The sequence below is a fragment of the Loxodonta africana genome, chromosome 9, assembly GCF_030014295.1.
Source record: "Loxodonta africana isolate mLoxAfr1 chromosome 9, mLoxAfr1.hap2, whole genome shotgun sequence".
NCBI classification, from domain to species: domain Eukaryota; kingdom Metazoa; phylum Chordata; class Mammalia; order Proboscidea; family Elephantidae; genus Loxodonta; species Loxodonta africana.
Genome location: NC_087350.1, coordinates 80,216,270 through 80,231,937, shown reverse-complemented (window position 1 = coordinate 80,231,937; position 15,668 = coordinate 80,216,270). Strand labels below are relative to the sequence as shown.

Sequence of the window (15,668 nt, the reverse complement as noted above, 5' to 3'; positions counted from 1 at the left end):
CTCGTGTTGGTTTACGGGTGTGGGGATTTGGGAAGGTGGGGCCTAGAGAAGCTGGAACTAAAAGATCTCTCCAGTGTGAAACCTGGGCCAAATCTATGGGATGAAGCCTTATAAAGAGAAATGTGAAATGGCATGCTTAGGTCCGGAGGATGTAGCCTGGTAGGCTGGAAGAGAAGGCTTTAGGTTTTATCACTGGCTGACTATGGGTCACCAGTGGGGTGGGGTTGCCAAAACAGGCTAAGCTAATTTGAGGATACCTTAACCAGGTAGAGCCAAATCAGAGGATGTGCTCACTTCAGTTGCTCTGCATGGCCCAGACAACACGGAGGGCTTAGGTCAGCCCTGAAAGCCATACTCTTGAGGGGTATGAATCAATCAGAGTTCAGTACGGAAAACAGAAACTCTTCTAGGTATTTTAAGGGATTTATTACATAGACAAAGTGCTCTAAAGTTGTAAGGTCTGGAGTTCAGCCACTCATTTCTACTGCCTTGTCTGTCAACACTGCCAAAAGATGAGGAAGCTGGCCTCAATCTTGCTTCCTTCTTATCCAAGTACATTTGTAGGAACCTAATATGCCTCTAGAATCTTAGCAGCAAGGGAGTCTTAGATTTCATCTCTCCAGCCCCTGTAATTATAGGAAGGTATACTAGAAGGAGCTGGGAATGGATGCAGTCTGCCATGGGAGATACAGTAATCTGTGTACACAGGGGTGCTGTGAGTACTGGGACTGTGACATGGAGAGACTTAGGTTTGTGGCCAGCACTCGGTCTCAGATCTCCAAGGCTTTGCAGGTCAGAGCAGGTGAGGTCTGGTGCTCAGTGCTGGGAAGCCAGGGCTAGTGAAGGAATGGAGGCTGTCTCCCTTCAGAGTTCAGCTCTTTCTGAAAATGGGAAAGGAGGAACTTTATACAGCACCTGGGCCATCCATTAGGGTCAGGTGGAAATGGGTTGTGGATGAGTGTTGGAACAGGTGGTTCCCTCATGTTCAAGTTCTGGGATGCTGTCATCGGAGCCGCTTATGTGGCAAGGACATGTGTAAAGTACATGTCTTCCATACTTTTCATTTGTCTTTGATCCTGGATAGTGACCATGTGTGGTATTTTGTCTCCCTCCAGCAGAGGTGTGGACAGGAAATCCAGATAACTCTTTTTCTTCTCTAAGCTGCTGTGAAAATAAAGTATGGTACTCTGCATCATAAAACAAAATTCTGATGTGTCTTAGGGAAAAGGCCTCCTAATGTGTTTACGGCTAGAATGTGATTTCCTGAATACCTTCTAGATTCTGATGGGTTTGACGCTTTAAGGCTTAATTTCCAGGAATGATTGGACCACAGCTTGTGACCGGGCCCCTTTGGACAACCTTGGTCCTAGTGAGGAAGCACCTTGTCTTCAGACACATCAAGAGGGGTGGTACTGGCTGACTGAAAAGCAAACTTCTGTGTATCAGGAGGTTTGTGTCTCCTTAGGAAATGTTCAAAATGGGGCCCTGTTCAATGTGAACATGTCCCATGACAGCACTAAGCACAGTGCCTGACATGGAGGTGGTCCTGTCAAGTGAGCCATAAACAAACTGCACTTTCCCTCCTGGGCGGGGTGATTAGACAGTAAACATGTAGAATGGAACTGTACTAGGTTTCTTCTAGCTGGAAAAATCCATTTATTTACCAGCACATTCACGGAAGGTACCTTTATCTCATCAATCATCTCCCGATATCCTTGTTAAGGAAAGGGAGACAGGGCTGGATGTCCATGTCCTTAACGAGATTTGTAGTTTGTGGGATAACTGCTGTGGATGTTTGTAACAGAATGAAGTCCGCTCCCTGGAGGGAAGGCTCTGCCTGCGGCTCTGACCTCTTGGACACTGTTCATATTTGCCCAGGATCCTAACCTGGAAATAGCTAATTAGATGACATTAAAAATATATATTTTTTGATACAATTTCACATTTAGAGAACTGCAAGACTAGTACAAAGGACTCCTACATACCCTTTACCCAATGATACTTTGTCTCATTGTTACTTGCTTTGTAGTTTTTGGAACCATTGGAGATAATCTGTGGACATCATACCTTTTTATCCTTAAGTACTTCAGTGTGTACGTCCCTAATAAGGACTTTCTCTTATGTAACCACAGTGACTTTGGCAAAAATTGGAAGATGCCGAGTTGGGAATATGTTAATGGATCTGAAAACTCTTCGCAGAGGGGCTGTTACTGATCATCAGAAAGCCCCAGGGGGCAGGCGGTACTGGAATTACAACCCCTGACTGACACTAAAACCCTGAGAAATGGAACCATGGTGGGAACGAGCTGAATTGACAGGCTGGTCCCTGGCTTCAACTGTCCCCTTCAGAGGAAGCGGTGATGCCTCTGGGGAAGGCTATGTGGAGCAGTGCTGTGCCAGCATCCAGCACCTGGGAATGCTAGCATATACCCAGACCAAGGAAACCCCACAAATAACACAGTACTTTATTTGGTCACTGAGATTCTCATAAGCACTTGATTCACAGAAAAGTCATTTTTTACAAAATAAAGGCAGCATTTTGTACAGCGACTCACAGTGGGGCCACCAAAGAGAAGTGCGAAGGGCAGTGCTGGGGACAGGCGGGGCCGGTGCTGTTGTGCCCAGGGTCCTCAGGGAGAACCCAGTGCTCCTAGCTCCCTCTGCTTCCCTCCTGCCCCACCCAGCAGAGCAGCACCCAGGGACTGCCAGGACCACTGAAGTGTACGACAGCAACCCCCCCGCCAACAGGCTGGTGAAGGCCCCGCATGGAAGGCTGAGTGAGGGGGGAGTGTGCAGGCTGAGCCAGTCCTGCATCCAGCCCACTTCAGGCAATTGGGGTCTGAGCCCACCTGGCTCTGGAACCTTGACAGATTTATATTATGGTTCAGTAAAGCCCTTTGGGAGCCAGCCTTCCTTTCCTCAGGACACTAACCCTGTCCCAGCTCTGGGCTGTGTACTGGGGACACGCAGTAGGACGTGGCCCTGCCCTACCCTACCCTCGGGGAACACACAGGCAAGTGGACAGGACAGGGTATGACCCGGACAGCTCCAAAACAAGGCAGAAAGTGCGTGGTACCCTGAGAGGGAGCAGAGGGGGGCTATTGGTGCTCAGAAGAAGGAAAGAGCATTGTCGTCTGGAGGGAAGAGAGTGCTGTTTATAGGTGGCAGTGTTAAAGCTAAACATGGAGATGGCAGAAAAAGGCATGCCAAGAGGAAGAAAGCATGAGCCAAGGCACAGAGTGGGGAAACATGGCAGGGGCAGTAAGGCAGGTGATTATCCACGAGGGAGCATGGATATATACAAGGGACCCTAGGCACATCCATCTTCTAGTCTGCAAGGCTGGTGCCTGGGAGGTGCAGCCGGTGTGGGTGCTCTCATGTGGGATTTGAATCTGCAGCTGGCACCGAGGTACCACCTCCTGAGTCTAGGAGCAACCTGAAGCATCCCCGTACCTGCCCAGCTTGGCACCTGCCTGCACTCCTGAGCCACTTGAAGGAAGCTGTCCATGCACCCCTACTGTTTTCAGCATGCCCTCTTGTCATCACTGGGGGCTGCCTTTCAAGAGGGGCTCCCAGCCCCAAGCCCCTCATAGGTCTATGTCCAGGTCTAAGAGAACTGTCTCCTTGAGTAAACCAAACCCAACTCCTCCTGGCTCCACTGGCAGTTGGGAGGGTGTGATGGTGTCCCTGGTGGGATCAAGAGAGACAGGTCTAGGAAAGGGGAAAGTTCTAGGGCAGTTTTGTCTTCCCACCTCAGCAGAATTATTTCCCTCCCTCAGGAGTAAATCTGCTCTTCCCTGAGAAGAGTCTGTATTTGGTGTGAGATGTGGTTCCCTGTAACTCAACAGAAAAACCTGATCAAAGCCTCACAGATCGTTTGCGTTTCCCTGACCCTTTATAATCACAAGAGCTCAAATGACTGGAAACACACCAACTTTTGTCTTTTTTCGTCTTTTTGAAATGCATTTCTAAGTTTCTTCCTACTGCAGGTTATGGAGTAGAAGAGTCTTGGAGGTACCTTGTTTTTAAAGTCTGCAGGAGACCTGGGAGCCTGTTTTTTCACATGGTGAAGGGTGGTAGGTTAGAGGAAAGAGGCCTGGAGTCTTCTCAGGTACTACTTCTTCCCTTCTGAAGGCTTCATGTCCTTGCTCTTCTGAGCACCTGTCAAGGCCTGGGCCTGAGGGCAGGGGATGTGGCTGCTGTTCCAGGAGTCCTCTGACAGCACTGCCTCCTGCCTCACCTGCCCCTTCCAGGCCTAGACCTGAGATGGGCCAGGTCTTCATCCTTATAGGATGGTGCAGAAAATGCTGCGGTTGCTGTGGTAACCACCTTCCACACGGGCTGTGATCCTGGTAGCCATGGCTGCCACCTTCCGCCCATTATGGGCTGCAGAGGGGCCTCTAAGAGAGTTTTCAAGGTGAGGCCGTGCTGGTGGGTTCACCAGGCGCCACGTATCAGACCTGGAGGTGCAAAATGATAGTGAACTCAGAGGTGTAGTGCACTTGCTGGATGTCCTATACAGTCATACCTTTAGCTCAAGATCATTGGGCCCATATGTAAGCCTGAGTGTAGGTTTTATCTCCCAAGTTAGTGACAGCCCGTGGAGGCAGGACATGCATGAGTCTACAGGGCAAAAGTCCTATATTCTCGTTCCAGCTCTGCCTTCAATGCTGTATGTAACCTGGACAAGTTCCTTCTGTGGGCTTCACTTTTCCTGTCTTTAACTAAGTAGCTTTCTTTTTTTCTTTTTTTTTCCAGCTGCACAACTCTGAGTATTTATAGCTTTAATCATAATGACCCAAAACTAGAAACTACCTAAATGCTATGAATGAATAAACTGTGTGGTTCATCCATACAATGGAACAGTGCTCACCAGTAAAGAGGAATGAGCTACCTGCATGCAACACCGTAGATGAATCTCAGATGCGTTAGGCTAAGTAAAAGAAGCCGAGCTCAAGAGACTACACACTGTATGATTTATATGAATTTCTAGAAAATACAAATCAATAGGAATGGAGAACAGACCAGTGGGTTTCAGGGGCTGGGGTGGGGGAAGGGGCTGACTACAAAGGAACGTGAGGGGATCTGGAGGGCTGAGGGAACTCTTCTATACCTTGCTTATGATGGTTATGTGACTATAGGTTTGTCAAAACATAAAGAACTAAAAAGGGTGAATTCTATTCTATGTAAGTTATATTTAAACTAAAACAGATGATAACGTAGTGAACGATGCCAAGTTGTTAGGTCTGGGCTATATCCTATAGCCTGGGGTTGTCTAAAGAGGGAAAGAGGACGTGAATCCCAGGGAGTCCACAATGTGATCTGGGATGTGGGAAGAAAATATTAAAATTTCTGTTTGTTATTTTATACTTTACAAATTTCTATTTTGATATAGTTTATAATATAAATAACGTACTAATAGAATAAAACACATAATTTTGCGTAAATATACACGTGCCGGGGGTTTCCTCAGCATTTTTACTGTGGTTGGGTGCCGTCAAGTGGTTTCCGACTCATCGCGACCCTGTGCACAACAGAATGAGACACTGCCCCAGCCTGTGCTGTCCTCGTCATCGTGTGTGTTTGAGGATCGCTGCTACAGAAAACGAGGATCCATCAAAGGGTTTCACCGTGGAAGTGACACGACCTGATTGAGAATGATTGATCTGGCAGGCTGCATAGGCCAGCCTGTGGGATGGGTTGGAGGGTGGCCTAAAGGCAGAGAGACGAGGCAGGGGGCTGCTGCCACAGAACGGGTGATATTAACAGTACAGGGGTGAAAGCAACAACTATTATTATAACTGGTTTAACACCGCACTGACCAATACAAGAATAGAGACCATACGTGAGGGTGAGAGGTGCTGAAATCTGAACTACGGCAGCAACAGGGAGAGGAGAGGAGGGACCAGGTGCAAGACTGTTTTAGATGCAGGATCAGGAGGACCTGGTGACTGACTGTACTTTGGTGTTAGGGAGGAGGAGGAGGCAAAGATTTTGTTGCCAGAATGCTTCGTGGACGGTAATGTCATCAAAATGGGGACCACGGAAGGACTAAGGTCTGGGGGAGAAGAGTGTGAGGCAACTGTGGTATGCTGAGGCAGAGGTACTAAAAACAACACCAGCAGCAGCAACTAGCATGATAGATACTCTACTAGGCCACATGGTCTTACTTCACCCCAAATTGATGCTACAAAGCAGATAGCACTGACTGGATTTTACTAAGGCTCAGGTATGTTAAGTAACTTGCCGAAGGTCACACAATCACAAACTGGCAAAGCTAAGCTTTGAAACTATATACTCCCAACTTTTAAAACTGGTTCCCTCCCAGGGAGTAAGGTGCTGGTCCTCAGCCCAGGCCTTTATGTGACCAGTGCCAGAAGCTGGCAGAATGGCAGGGAGAAGGGCAGCCACAATCACGAGGCCTGGGCCTCGTCACCTCACCGTGGTTCTAGAAGGCTGTTTCAGGCAACTCCAGGCACTTACTTTTTCTTGAAGACCAGGAACTTATTGTTTTGCATGATACATTCTCGGTTGTTTGAGATCTGCTGAAAGATGGTCTTATTGGTCTTGCCCTGGAAGATGATGTTCTCTTGCACCAGGGCCTTGGCGCGACCCCGTACCGCAATGCCGTAGGCCCGGAATGAATGGATCCGGTTCTTTATTACCTGGGAGAGGCAGCCAAAACTTGTCATACCTGAAGGACTCCTAGACTGATAGGGGAGCCATCAGTTACAAAACTGAGAGTTAAGAATATGCCAGGTAGGTCATCACAGAGCCAAAGGAGCTCAGAGAAGGGATATCGAGGCCACCTGAGAGGCCCATGGAAGGCTTCCTGGAGGAGGTGACAGCTACAATGTAGAAGTTTACCAGGTGCAGAGCAGCAGTAAGGTGTTCTAGGAAGAAGGAACAGTGTGCAAAGGCCTTGCAGAAAGGATGGGGCCAGAAGCTAGGCCACTGGCAACCCAACTGAGCCTGTGTGTCCCTGGCCTCTTCTCCCACAGTGCTCTGACACACAGTCCAGGAATTCTTTACCACTTGTCTAACAGCAAGCTGGAGAGCTAAAAAGGAGCCTTTGGGACTGAAATTCTACAAGGGCTGGGATGGGTCTGTTTGGCTTACACTGTAACTAGCACCCAGCACAGTGGTTTGCATAACATGAGTGCCGCTCAGAGCTCACAGTCCTATGGGGCAAACAGATAAGTCAAGGGACAGACACAAAGCACTGTGGGAACTGCTCTTTGAGGTAGGGGTGGGCATGGGCACCATGGAAGCCCAGAAAAGGGGCATCTCAAACAGCCTAGGGAATCGGGGGGGCTTCCAGAAAAAAGTGACAGCTAAGCTGTAGGATGAAAGGGAAAAACGGATATTCCTGGTATACAGAGAATAGGTGTGCAAAGGCTCTGTGGCAGGACTTCTCCCCTTTAAGCACTACTATATACCAGTCCTGTGTGAGAGTCTTCTGATAGGAAAGAGCTGAAATAGCCCCAACCTTGACCTGGAGACCACAAAGATAGCTCAGGTTGCTCCCAACACTGCGAGTCTAGGAGGTGACCACCCACCCCTGGCTTCCTGCCGGGGAACTGCTGCTCATCCTTCAGGGCCCCATTCATATGTTTTGTCCTATGTGAAGTCTCACCCACGTCTGCCAGGCTGTTTCGGCAGGAGGGACAATGCCCCATGCTGCCCTGAGTGCTTAAGGATCTACTTCTCAGCAGAGAGGGCACAAAGATTCTTCCAGTGCTGTCCTCTCTGTCAGCACCACACGACACACACACACATGCACACATACACACCTTTGTGTCGGACCTAGGCAGCAGCTGCAGCCCACTGCCGCGGTTGCCAATGATGTCATTTTCAATGACGACAGTGCTGTCACCCTTGGTGATGATGCCATGGCCTCTGTTGTCATAGATACCATTGCCCCGGAGCTCCACCTTGCACTGGGCCTCGACCTTGACCCCGCTCTGACGGTTGCAGGAGATGCTGTTGTTGGCCACATGGGTGAGCTGGCTGCTCTGGGCCACAGTGATGCCTCTGTCCCCGTTGGCGTGGATCACGTTGGTGATGATGTGCAGTGCCTCGCCACTCTGCACGTAGAGTCCTGAGGCTGTACAGGGCGGAAGCAGGGAAGCACAGGGTGGTCCTAGGGTCAGGCCTGACAACACCAGCCAGGGAGAACCTTCCCTGCATCGTGCACCCAGGAGACGGGTGAGGAAGAAATAGCAACCCACAGAACCAGCCCTTGGGTCTGCAAGAACATTGAGAAAATCCTGGTCCTTCTAAACCAAATCTTTATTAAATGCACCCAGGGAAATGTGGTGCTGAAAGAGATCAGCCAGCCTACTGCTATTTGCACTTCACATGATGGGGGGCTCACTACCTCCTCAAGGCTGCCCATTCCACCCCTAGACAAACAGATCTGCCTACTAGAAAGTTTCTTTGCTTGTTTTGTTTTCCTTCCCAGACTGAGCTGGAATCTGCCTCCCTCCTGTTTTGGGAAACTTCCTTCATAAGGGAAATTCCCTATTTTTGAGTAGAAAAAGTTAAGTAATATGTGTCTAAAATGTACTAGAAAATCTGAAAGGGAGAAAATGGTGTTGAGGATTGTGTGTGCTTAGAGACACTATGTGTTAGTAGAAAACAGCCCAGACTCAGCAGAACTAGAGGAGCATGACGTGGTCAGACCTGGGCAGGCGCAGGGCGAGGACTCTGCGGTTGTGACACCCACCCACCAAAGAAGCGAGAAGAACTGGGGTGGCGTTGGGAGGAGTGTGTGCAGGCCAATGACTGGGATATACAGGCAGCAGTTTGAGCTGAGCCTGTAACGCGGAACCTCTTGGTAGCACCTGCCTGTTGATTTCTCCTGGCTTGGCTGAGAACAACAAAACGAAATCAAGCATTTGTGAATTTATGCTGCTTTGCCTGTGCAACTGGACAGGATGGCTACCCGGAGGAGACCCTGAGCTAGAAGTGACAGAACTCAATTTCTGACTAAGAGGGCTGGGGCTGCTGGCTATTGATCTCCCTGCCCTCCACCCCTCCCAGAGGAATGAGCTTACCTGGTGCAGGGATACCTTTCCCGACATCTCTCTATGGACAGGAAAGGGTGGCCATCTATGAAAGATGACTCAAGCCGCAGAAGCCAGGGTTCATCAAGACTGGCTGATTACCCGGGTCATCCGGGGAGCTTCTCAGGAGTTCGGATTCCAGGCCCCACCTCAGCCCTCCTGAAGGGTCATCTGCAGTCAGGGCCCTGGAGCCTGTGCTCTTAACAAACTTCCCTCCCCCTCAGTGATTCTGATCATTGGCCTGGAGTTAGACAAACTCCACAATAAAAACTTCACAATTCAATAAATACCAAACACCTACTACAATTTTTTAATCAAGTCTCAGATAACATGGACTTAAAACACGCTCTTATTTTTTGTACCCCTAAGAAAGAAAAATCATTGCCAATAAAACCATGACACATGATCAACTGTAAGACCCATCTCAGCAGAAATGTTAAAATGTGAAAAATGTGTCTGAGAATTGATTACCAAAGCTCAGGGCAGGGCCCACTGGGATGAGGGAGATTCGCTTCCTCCCCCACGTCCACAGCCTGTCAGAGCTGATAGAACAGCCACAGGAACAAACAGAGTCAAGGGCCCCAGAGTAAGTGTCACCGGGAATGGTTCACAAAGGAAAGGGTGGAGGGCTGCATTCAGATGGGCTCTGAAGTTTAAGTCAGTTTGGGTGTATGGATGGGAGAAAGGCAATTTCAGGCAAGAGAAACCACACGAGCAAGGCCGGGGGTGGGGAGGTGGGATGGAATGGATTCAAGTTCAGGGAACATGAAGTACAGAAGGCTGGGGCATCAGGCAGTGGCAGGAAGAAGTGGCTGATAAGGCTGGAAGGGCAAGCTGGGACCAAGAAGGGCCCGTAAGGCAGTGGAGTTCACGGAAGGGTCCTGGGCAGGGGCTCACCTCCATTGTGGTTAATGCTGTTAGACTCCACAAGAGCGACGGTGACGGGCCGGCGCAGCAGGTCGTCATCCTTCTCCAGCTCTGTCTCCCAGAGGATGGCGTCCCCGTCCTCACTGAAGTTCTCCTGGGCCCCATGGCCTCCAGGGAACTCGCTGGAGCCATCCTTCTGGCTAAACACTGCCACGCCATACAGGCCATTGTAGCTGACATGATTGCTGGTGACGTGGGGCAGGCTGGACGACATCATCCATACACCACAGCCCTTGTTAGCTGGGAGAGCAAAAGGAGCTGGTCACTGACACCAAACCATGAGTCAGGAAGCACCCAGTTCTCCCCAAGAGGGGCAGCAAAAAGGCACTGGCCTTGGAGATGCAAGTCCCTGATTTTCTACGTGGCCTTGGACAAGTCACTTTATGACTCTGGCTGTAGGCTTCTCCTTCATACATGGGTTAACAACAACCAGGCCAACCTCACAAGCCTGGGATGATTCCACAGGGCACAAAAGTGTCCTGAGAACTGTCAAGACCACTCTTCCAGAGCAGTTGCACATAAGCCTGTAGTGACAGTGCCCAAGGGGTCTTCAGAGTTCACCCAGCCCAACCCCTCCTTGCACAGAGGAAGGGGCAAGCACTGGGGCCACACTGAGTTTGACTCCCAGACCTACGACTGCCTAGCTGTGTGACCTCTCTGTGCCTCTATTTTCTCATCTTTAAAATTGGGCTAATAACTGTACCTACCTCAGAGGGCAGTCATGAGAATTAAATATGATAATGCACATAAAGAGCATAGCAGAACCGGCCTCAATAAATGTTCGCTACTGTCACCATTACTGGAGCCCTAGTGGCGCCAGTAGTTAAGCATTCTTAATGCATTTTGAATCCACCAGCCACTCCTTGGAAACCCTATGGGGGCAGTTCTACTCTGCCCTATAGGGTCACCATGAGTCGGAATTGATGGCAATGGGTTTTTTTAATTTTTTATTCTTATTATCAGAGATGCAGTCCAGAAAGACTCAGGCTTTTCCCACAGTCACAGAGTTAATGAGAAGAGTTCCCTCTTGGCAGCATTACATTTTCAGTTCTCTGGATCAAAAGAAAGGGTAAGAGTTAGGAGTTAGATCCCTACATGTCAGAGCTTAACTGACCCTGGTCTTAGCTATGATCCAGCTCCTGTCTTTTGCCGTTTTAAACGGGGATAAATGTTCTCCATCCCGCTGACCCCACGGGGTCAATCTGAGGATTACAAGATTTGTGAGAGGCTCTTACACTCTGGGAGGAGCCAGAAATCATTCCTGTCCTTCAGATGAGGTCTCTGAGGCCCAGGAACGGTGATGACTTTCTCACGACCCACAAGCTGAAGATGGAACCCAGCTAGAGCCTGGACTTCCTGTCTCCCAATCCCAAGCCTCTTCCCTCTGGGAACATGCCCCTTACCATAGATGGTATTTCCTTCTATCAGCCCTCGGCCTTCGTCTCCCACAACCACGCCATCTGAATAGCCAAAGCAGATAAGGTTGCTCCTGAGGACAGGGGTCCCTCCACGACGGATGTCCACACCTCCCCACTGATTCTCGCGGATGACATTTTCTATGGAGAGAGACAGAAAAGGAGGCTGATACCCAAGGGCCACTTCCAGTGCTGGCAACGAGGGCTGGGACAGCTGAGAGAAGGGACACTCTGGACTGGTCTTATGTTGTCAGCAACCAGCACTTGGAATCTTGTCTGCTGTCTGCACCCAACAACCCTGAAGACTGATGATTAAAAATAAACTGGCTTTAGGGTCCCTGGACCAAGGCCAGGTAGGGGCTCAGAGGTGGTTATCTAAGGGCAGAATCCAGCCATTTCATCACATGCCTGGGAAGGCGCTAGTCCCTGTCCTCAGCCTTGGCTCTGTATTCTGACCACACTCTTCCTTTCCTCTCTCTCTGGAAGCCACCACCTCTTGGGGAGTGGGCTGAAGAGGCACAAGTCAGAAAGGCAGTTCTAGGACACTGCTGCCTCAAGCATGGAGGCAGGGCAAACTCTCAGCTTTCTGGGGCTGAGGCACAATGGCTCACAAAGCCCTGTGTGACTGGCCCTTTCTGGCCTCTGTGACCCATCTGTACTACTTGGCCCTTGCTCACTGCACTCCAGTCACAGGAGTCATCTCTCTGTTCCTCAGGCATTCCAAGTGTGTTCCCACAGGCGACTCTGCACAGAAGGCTCTTTGCTCAAGCTCCTCTCTGTTACTGAGGTTCTGGCTTAAATGCCATGTTCAGAAAGGTCTGCCCTGACCACACAATCTTAAATCCCTCTTAAATCCCTCTGTCACCTTATTTTAGTTACCTGGAGAGCACTCACCCCCAGATACGACTTCTCTTGCATGTGTAAGCATGCTTTTATTTATGTATCTGCTCCCCACTCCTAATGTCAGCTCCTGAGGGGAGAGACGGTGTCTGTTTTGTTGACTGCTATATCCTCACCTCCTGGAACACTGCCTGCATACAGGAAGTGCTCAATAAAAGTTTGATGACTGAATGAAGGCTGGATTCAGTCAGGAGTGTTCACTGGACTGATGCTTGCTGAGTCCCTTCTCTGTGCCCGGTATGGCTGTGCTCTGTGCCAAGGCTCCATTAATGTACTAGGCAGACTTGATCTTGCCTGATCACACTTACTGCCTGATAGCAGAGGAGACTGACATTAAACAACTCACTAAGAAATTAAGTAACTGTCCTACAGAGGAGGTGAACTGGGTACAGTGAGTCTCGGTATAATGGGAGGTAAGGGAAGGCTTCCCCGAAGAAGTGATATTTAAGCTGAGACTTGAGGATGAACAGGAGTTAGCCAGGCAGCGGGGGGCTGGGGGTGGATTTCCAGAGCAGGGAAAAGCCCATACAAAGCCAAGAGGAGGGATTCAGATGACTTGTTTGGCATAAATGTTTCTGAAAGTATTACGTGAGCCACCAAGTAAGGTTCTGTTGAGTGCTGGGCCTGGCAGAGCAGACCCTCCTTCTATGCTAGGCCCTCCTCTTGATAAGCACAGCCAGTGTGTGGAGCTGGTATCCCTGAGGGCAGCCCACCATTCAGAGGAGGCGGCTAAAGTCTGGCAAGGTAAAAAGAGTGATGTAAGATCCTGCAGCTGGGAGGGAGTGAACCAGGGGGTGTATTTAAGGCGTGGGGCTGCTCTACCAGTCACCTTGGTGGCCACAGCTCCAGGCACTTCTTATCCCATACCTGTGATGAGGCCTTTGCCGTTCTCATTCACTGCTACGCCAGCAGCACGGCCCTTAAAAATGTGGTTCCCACTAGAATGGAAGGAGAGCAAGACAAAGAGGTGACACCAGGGCCCCACTGTCATCCTTCAAAAACAATGCCCCACCCACGGTGATTACCTTCTTTTGTGGCTCAAAATGGCTCACGTCCACAGAGGCATAAAGTACTCCCAAAGTCCTATGAGCCAGGCATTTAGAAACCTTTACTTGTCACTGAGACAACTTGATCAAAAATTTAAACCCCTAACTACGCCATCTAAGCACAATGATATCTAGTTCTCTGTGGCCACTCCTTACTGTCACGCACATATAAACAGTATTTTAAACAGATGTGAATACAGGGCCCAAGTCACAGGTAGAATACTTGGTCTTGGTGGTATACAGAATCCCTAGGAGGCTGTGTTAAGCTTGCTTAGGAGTGTTTTGTGTCCAAATCCCGAATGAGACACTCTGCCTATAACGAGCCCACAATCTTCTGTTTGTCTCCAACATCTACTCTTAATCTTATTTCCTGTCAACTCAATCATCTATCCACTGAACGACAACACAAAATTATAACACGCCTTAAAGAAGAAAACCAGATTTAAAAAGGGGGTTTTAAGAACATCAGAAGGAGAATTCAGTGGAAACACGCACCACCTAAATGCAACCATTCTCTTTGTATCATAGTGACAACGTGTATGTGAAACCTCGTGGGTCGAATTAGCCACAAATGGAATGTATAAAAAACATGCTCCTACTCAGAGACACACACAACCCCTTTACTGCCACGTAAAGCCCTCTTGAATGATTTCTTCAAAACCAGACAACTGGCTACGTTAGAGAACATGTTTACTACCTGTGAAAACAAGCTAATCATACCCAGACATTGGGAGAATTGTGTCTTCCCTGGAGGATACACATCTTCTGTTAGTAGGAATGCTGTGATCTCCTGCTTTACTGGAATCGCATCTGCTCACTCTCTCTTGAGCGGGCCTCCCACACCCCTGCTGTGTATCTCAGGGATTCAGGGCCAAATATTCAGCTGGGCCTGTCAGGGACTAACACAGGGCCTGGCACCCCACAGAACATCAACGATCAGGGGTTGACTGATTAAGTTTTTCCATCTCCCAGGGCAGGGTCCAAACGGCTTACTTCCTTGGCAGAAAAACAGCAATTTGTGTTATTTGATACTGGGAAAGCTGAATGTCAACTGCATCTACACTATAATGCATTTTGCAGTTAAGCAGGTGAAATTATCTGTTAAAAAGACCTGTTTATTTCCTCAGACAGATCTGAAGAGGCTGCTTTGATCTGGATACAATTCAATCAGAAGTAACCCTTGGGCTAGGGCATGTCTCGTCCATATCTTGTCCAACAGGCAGCAAATATGTGGCTGGTATATCTTTCCTAACATACCTCACTTACCTCCAGAGAGGGTCCATGGCCACCTGGAGGAATATGTACATGTATGTACACAGGGCAGAATAAAGATAAAAGAGGGATCAGAAAACATTAAAAAGGGGACAGATCGCTGTACCAAGGACCAAGGGTGGGATATTTACCGTATATGAGCACCGACTTAGCCCTGCACTTCCTGGCAGCCAAGGCAAAAACCGAAACACGATAGGTGATGTTAACTCTCACTGACTAAAAATATGCTGTGGTTTGCCCCATCCAGGCCACTTCAGGGATCTCAAAATTAATTCCCAGCATTCATTCTATCCCTGGGTCACAGAGTTAAGTGCCTGACTACCAAAGATTGGTGGTGTGAACCCAACCAGAGCTGCCTAGGAAGACAGGCTTGGTGATCTGCTTCCAAAAGGCCACTGCCTTGAAAACCCTATGGAGCAGTTCTACTCTACGCAGGGGTCGCAATCAACTTGACGGCAACTATCAACAACAACCCTCCCCTAGATCCTTACCTCCAATCACGAACAAGGAGAAAAGGAAAAAGCACAACCTATTCTTTCAAGGTCACTATGTTTACCAAAACACAAAACACTGATCTGATCATGCTATTCCTTGCTCAAAACCCTTTAATGATTCCCCAGAAACCAAAAGGTAAAGTCCAAACTTCTTTGTTTGCTGTATTAGTTTTCCATTATTGCTGTAACAAATTACCATAAGTTCAATGGCTTAAAACAACACAAATTATCTTCTAGTTTTGGGGGTCATAAGTCCAAAATAGGTCTTATAGGGCTAAAAATCATGATGTCTGCAGAGCTGCATTGCTTCTGGAGGCTCCAGAGGAGAATCCGTTCCTTGTCCTTTCTACTTTCTAGAGGCTGCTCATATTCCTTGGCCTGTGACCCCTGCTTCCACTGTCACATTTCCTTTTGACAATGGCCCACCTGCTTCTCTAAGGACCCTTGTGATTACATCAGGCCCACCTGGATAATTCAAGATAACCTCCCCAGCTCAAGGTCCTTAACTTAATCACATCTACAAAGTCTCTTTTGCCATATGAAGTA

General features: G+C 48.8%; 1 protein-coding gene across 4 annotated transcripts in view; it reads right to left on the bottom strand.

The window, feature by feature from the left end:
- Positions 1-2,430: 2,430 nt before the first annotated feature.
- The window catches only part of FBXO10 (F-box protein 10), a 53,864-nt gene continuing 40,626 nt past the window's right edge, over positions 2,431-15,668 (bottom strand). For 3 of the 4 annotated variants that reach the window (XM_023545120.2, XM_003407854.4, XM_023545121.2), the window contains 6 exons: positions 13,178-13,248; positions 11,399-11,551; positions 9,966-10,235; positions 7,794-8,107; positions 6,484-6,665; positions 2,432-4,460 (listed from right to left, as the gene is read on the bottom strand). In XM_023545120.2, coding sequence (XP_023400888.1) covers positions 4,286-4,460; positions 6,484-6,665; positions 7,794-8,107; positions 9,966-10,235; positions 11,399-11,551; positions 13,178-13,248 — 1,165 coding nt within the window. In that variant the 3' untranslated portion in view covers positions 2,432-4,285. Of the gene's footprint in view, positions 4,461-6,483; positions 6,666-7,793; positions 8,108-9,965; positions 10,236-11,398; positions 11,552-13,177; positions 13,249-15,668 lie in introns of all 4 variants that reach the window. The other variant, XM_023545123.2, reaches the window with a different exon arrangement.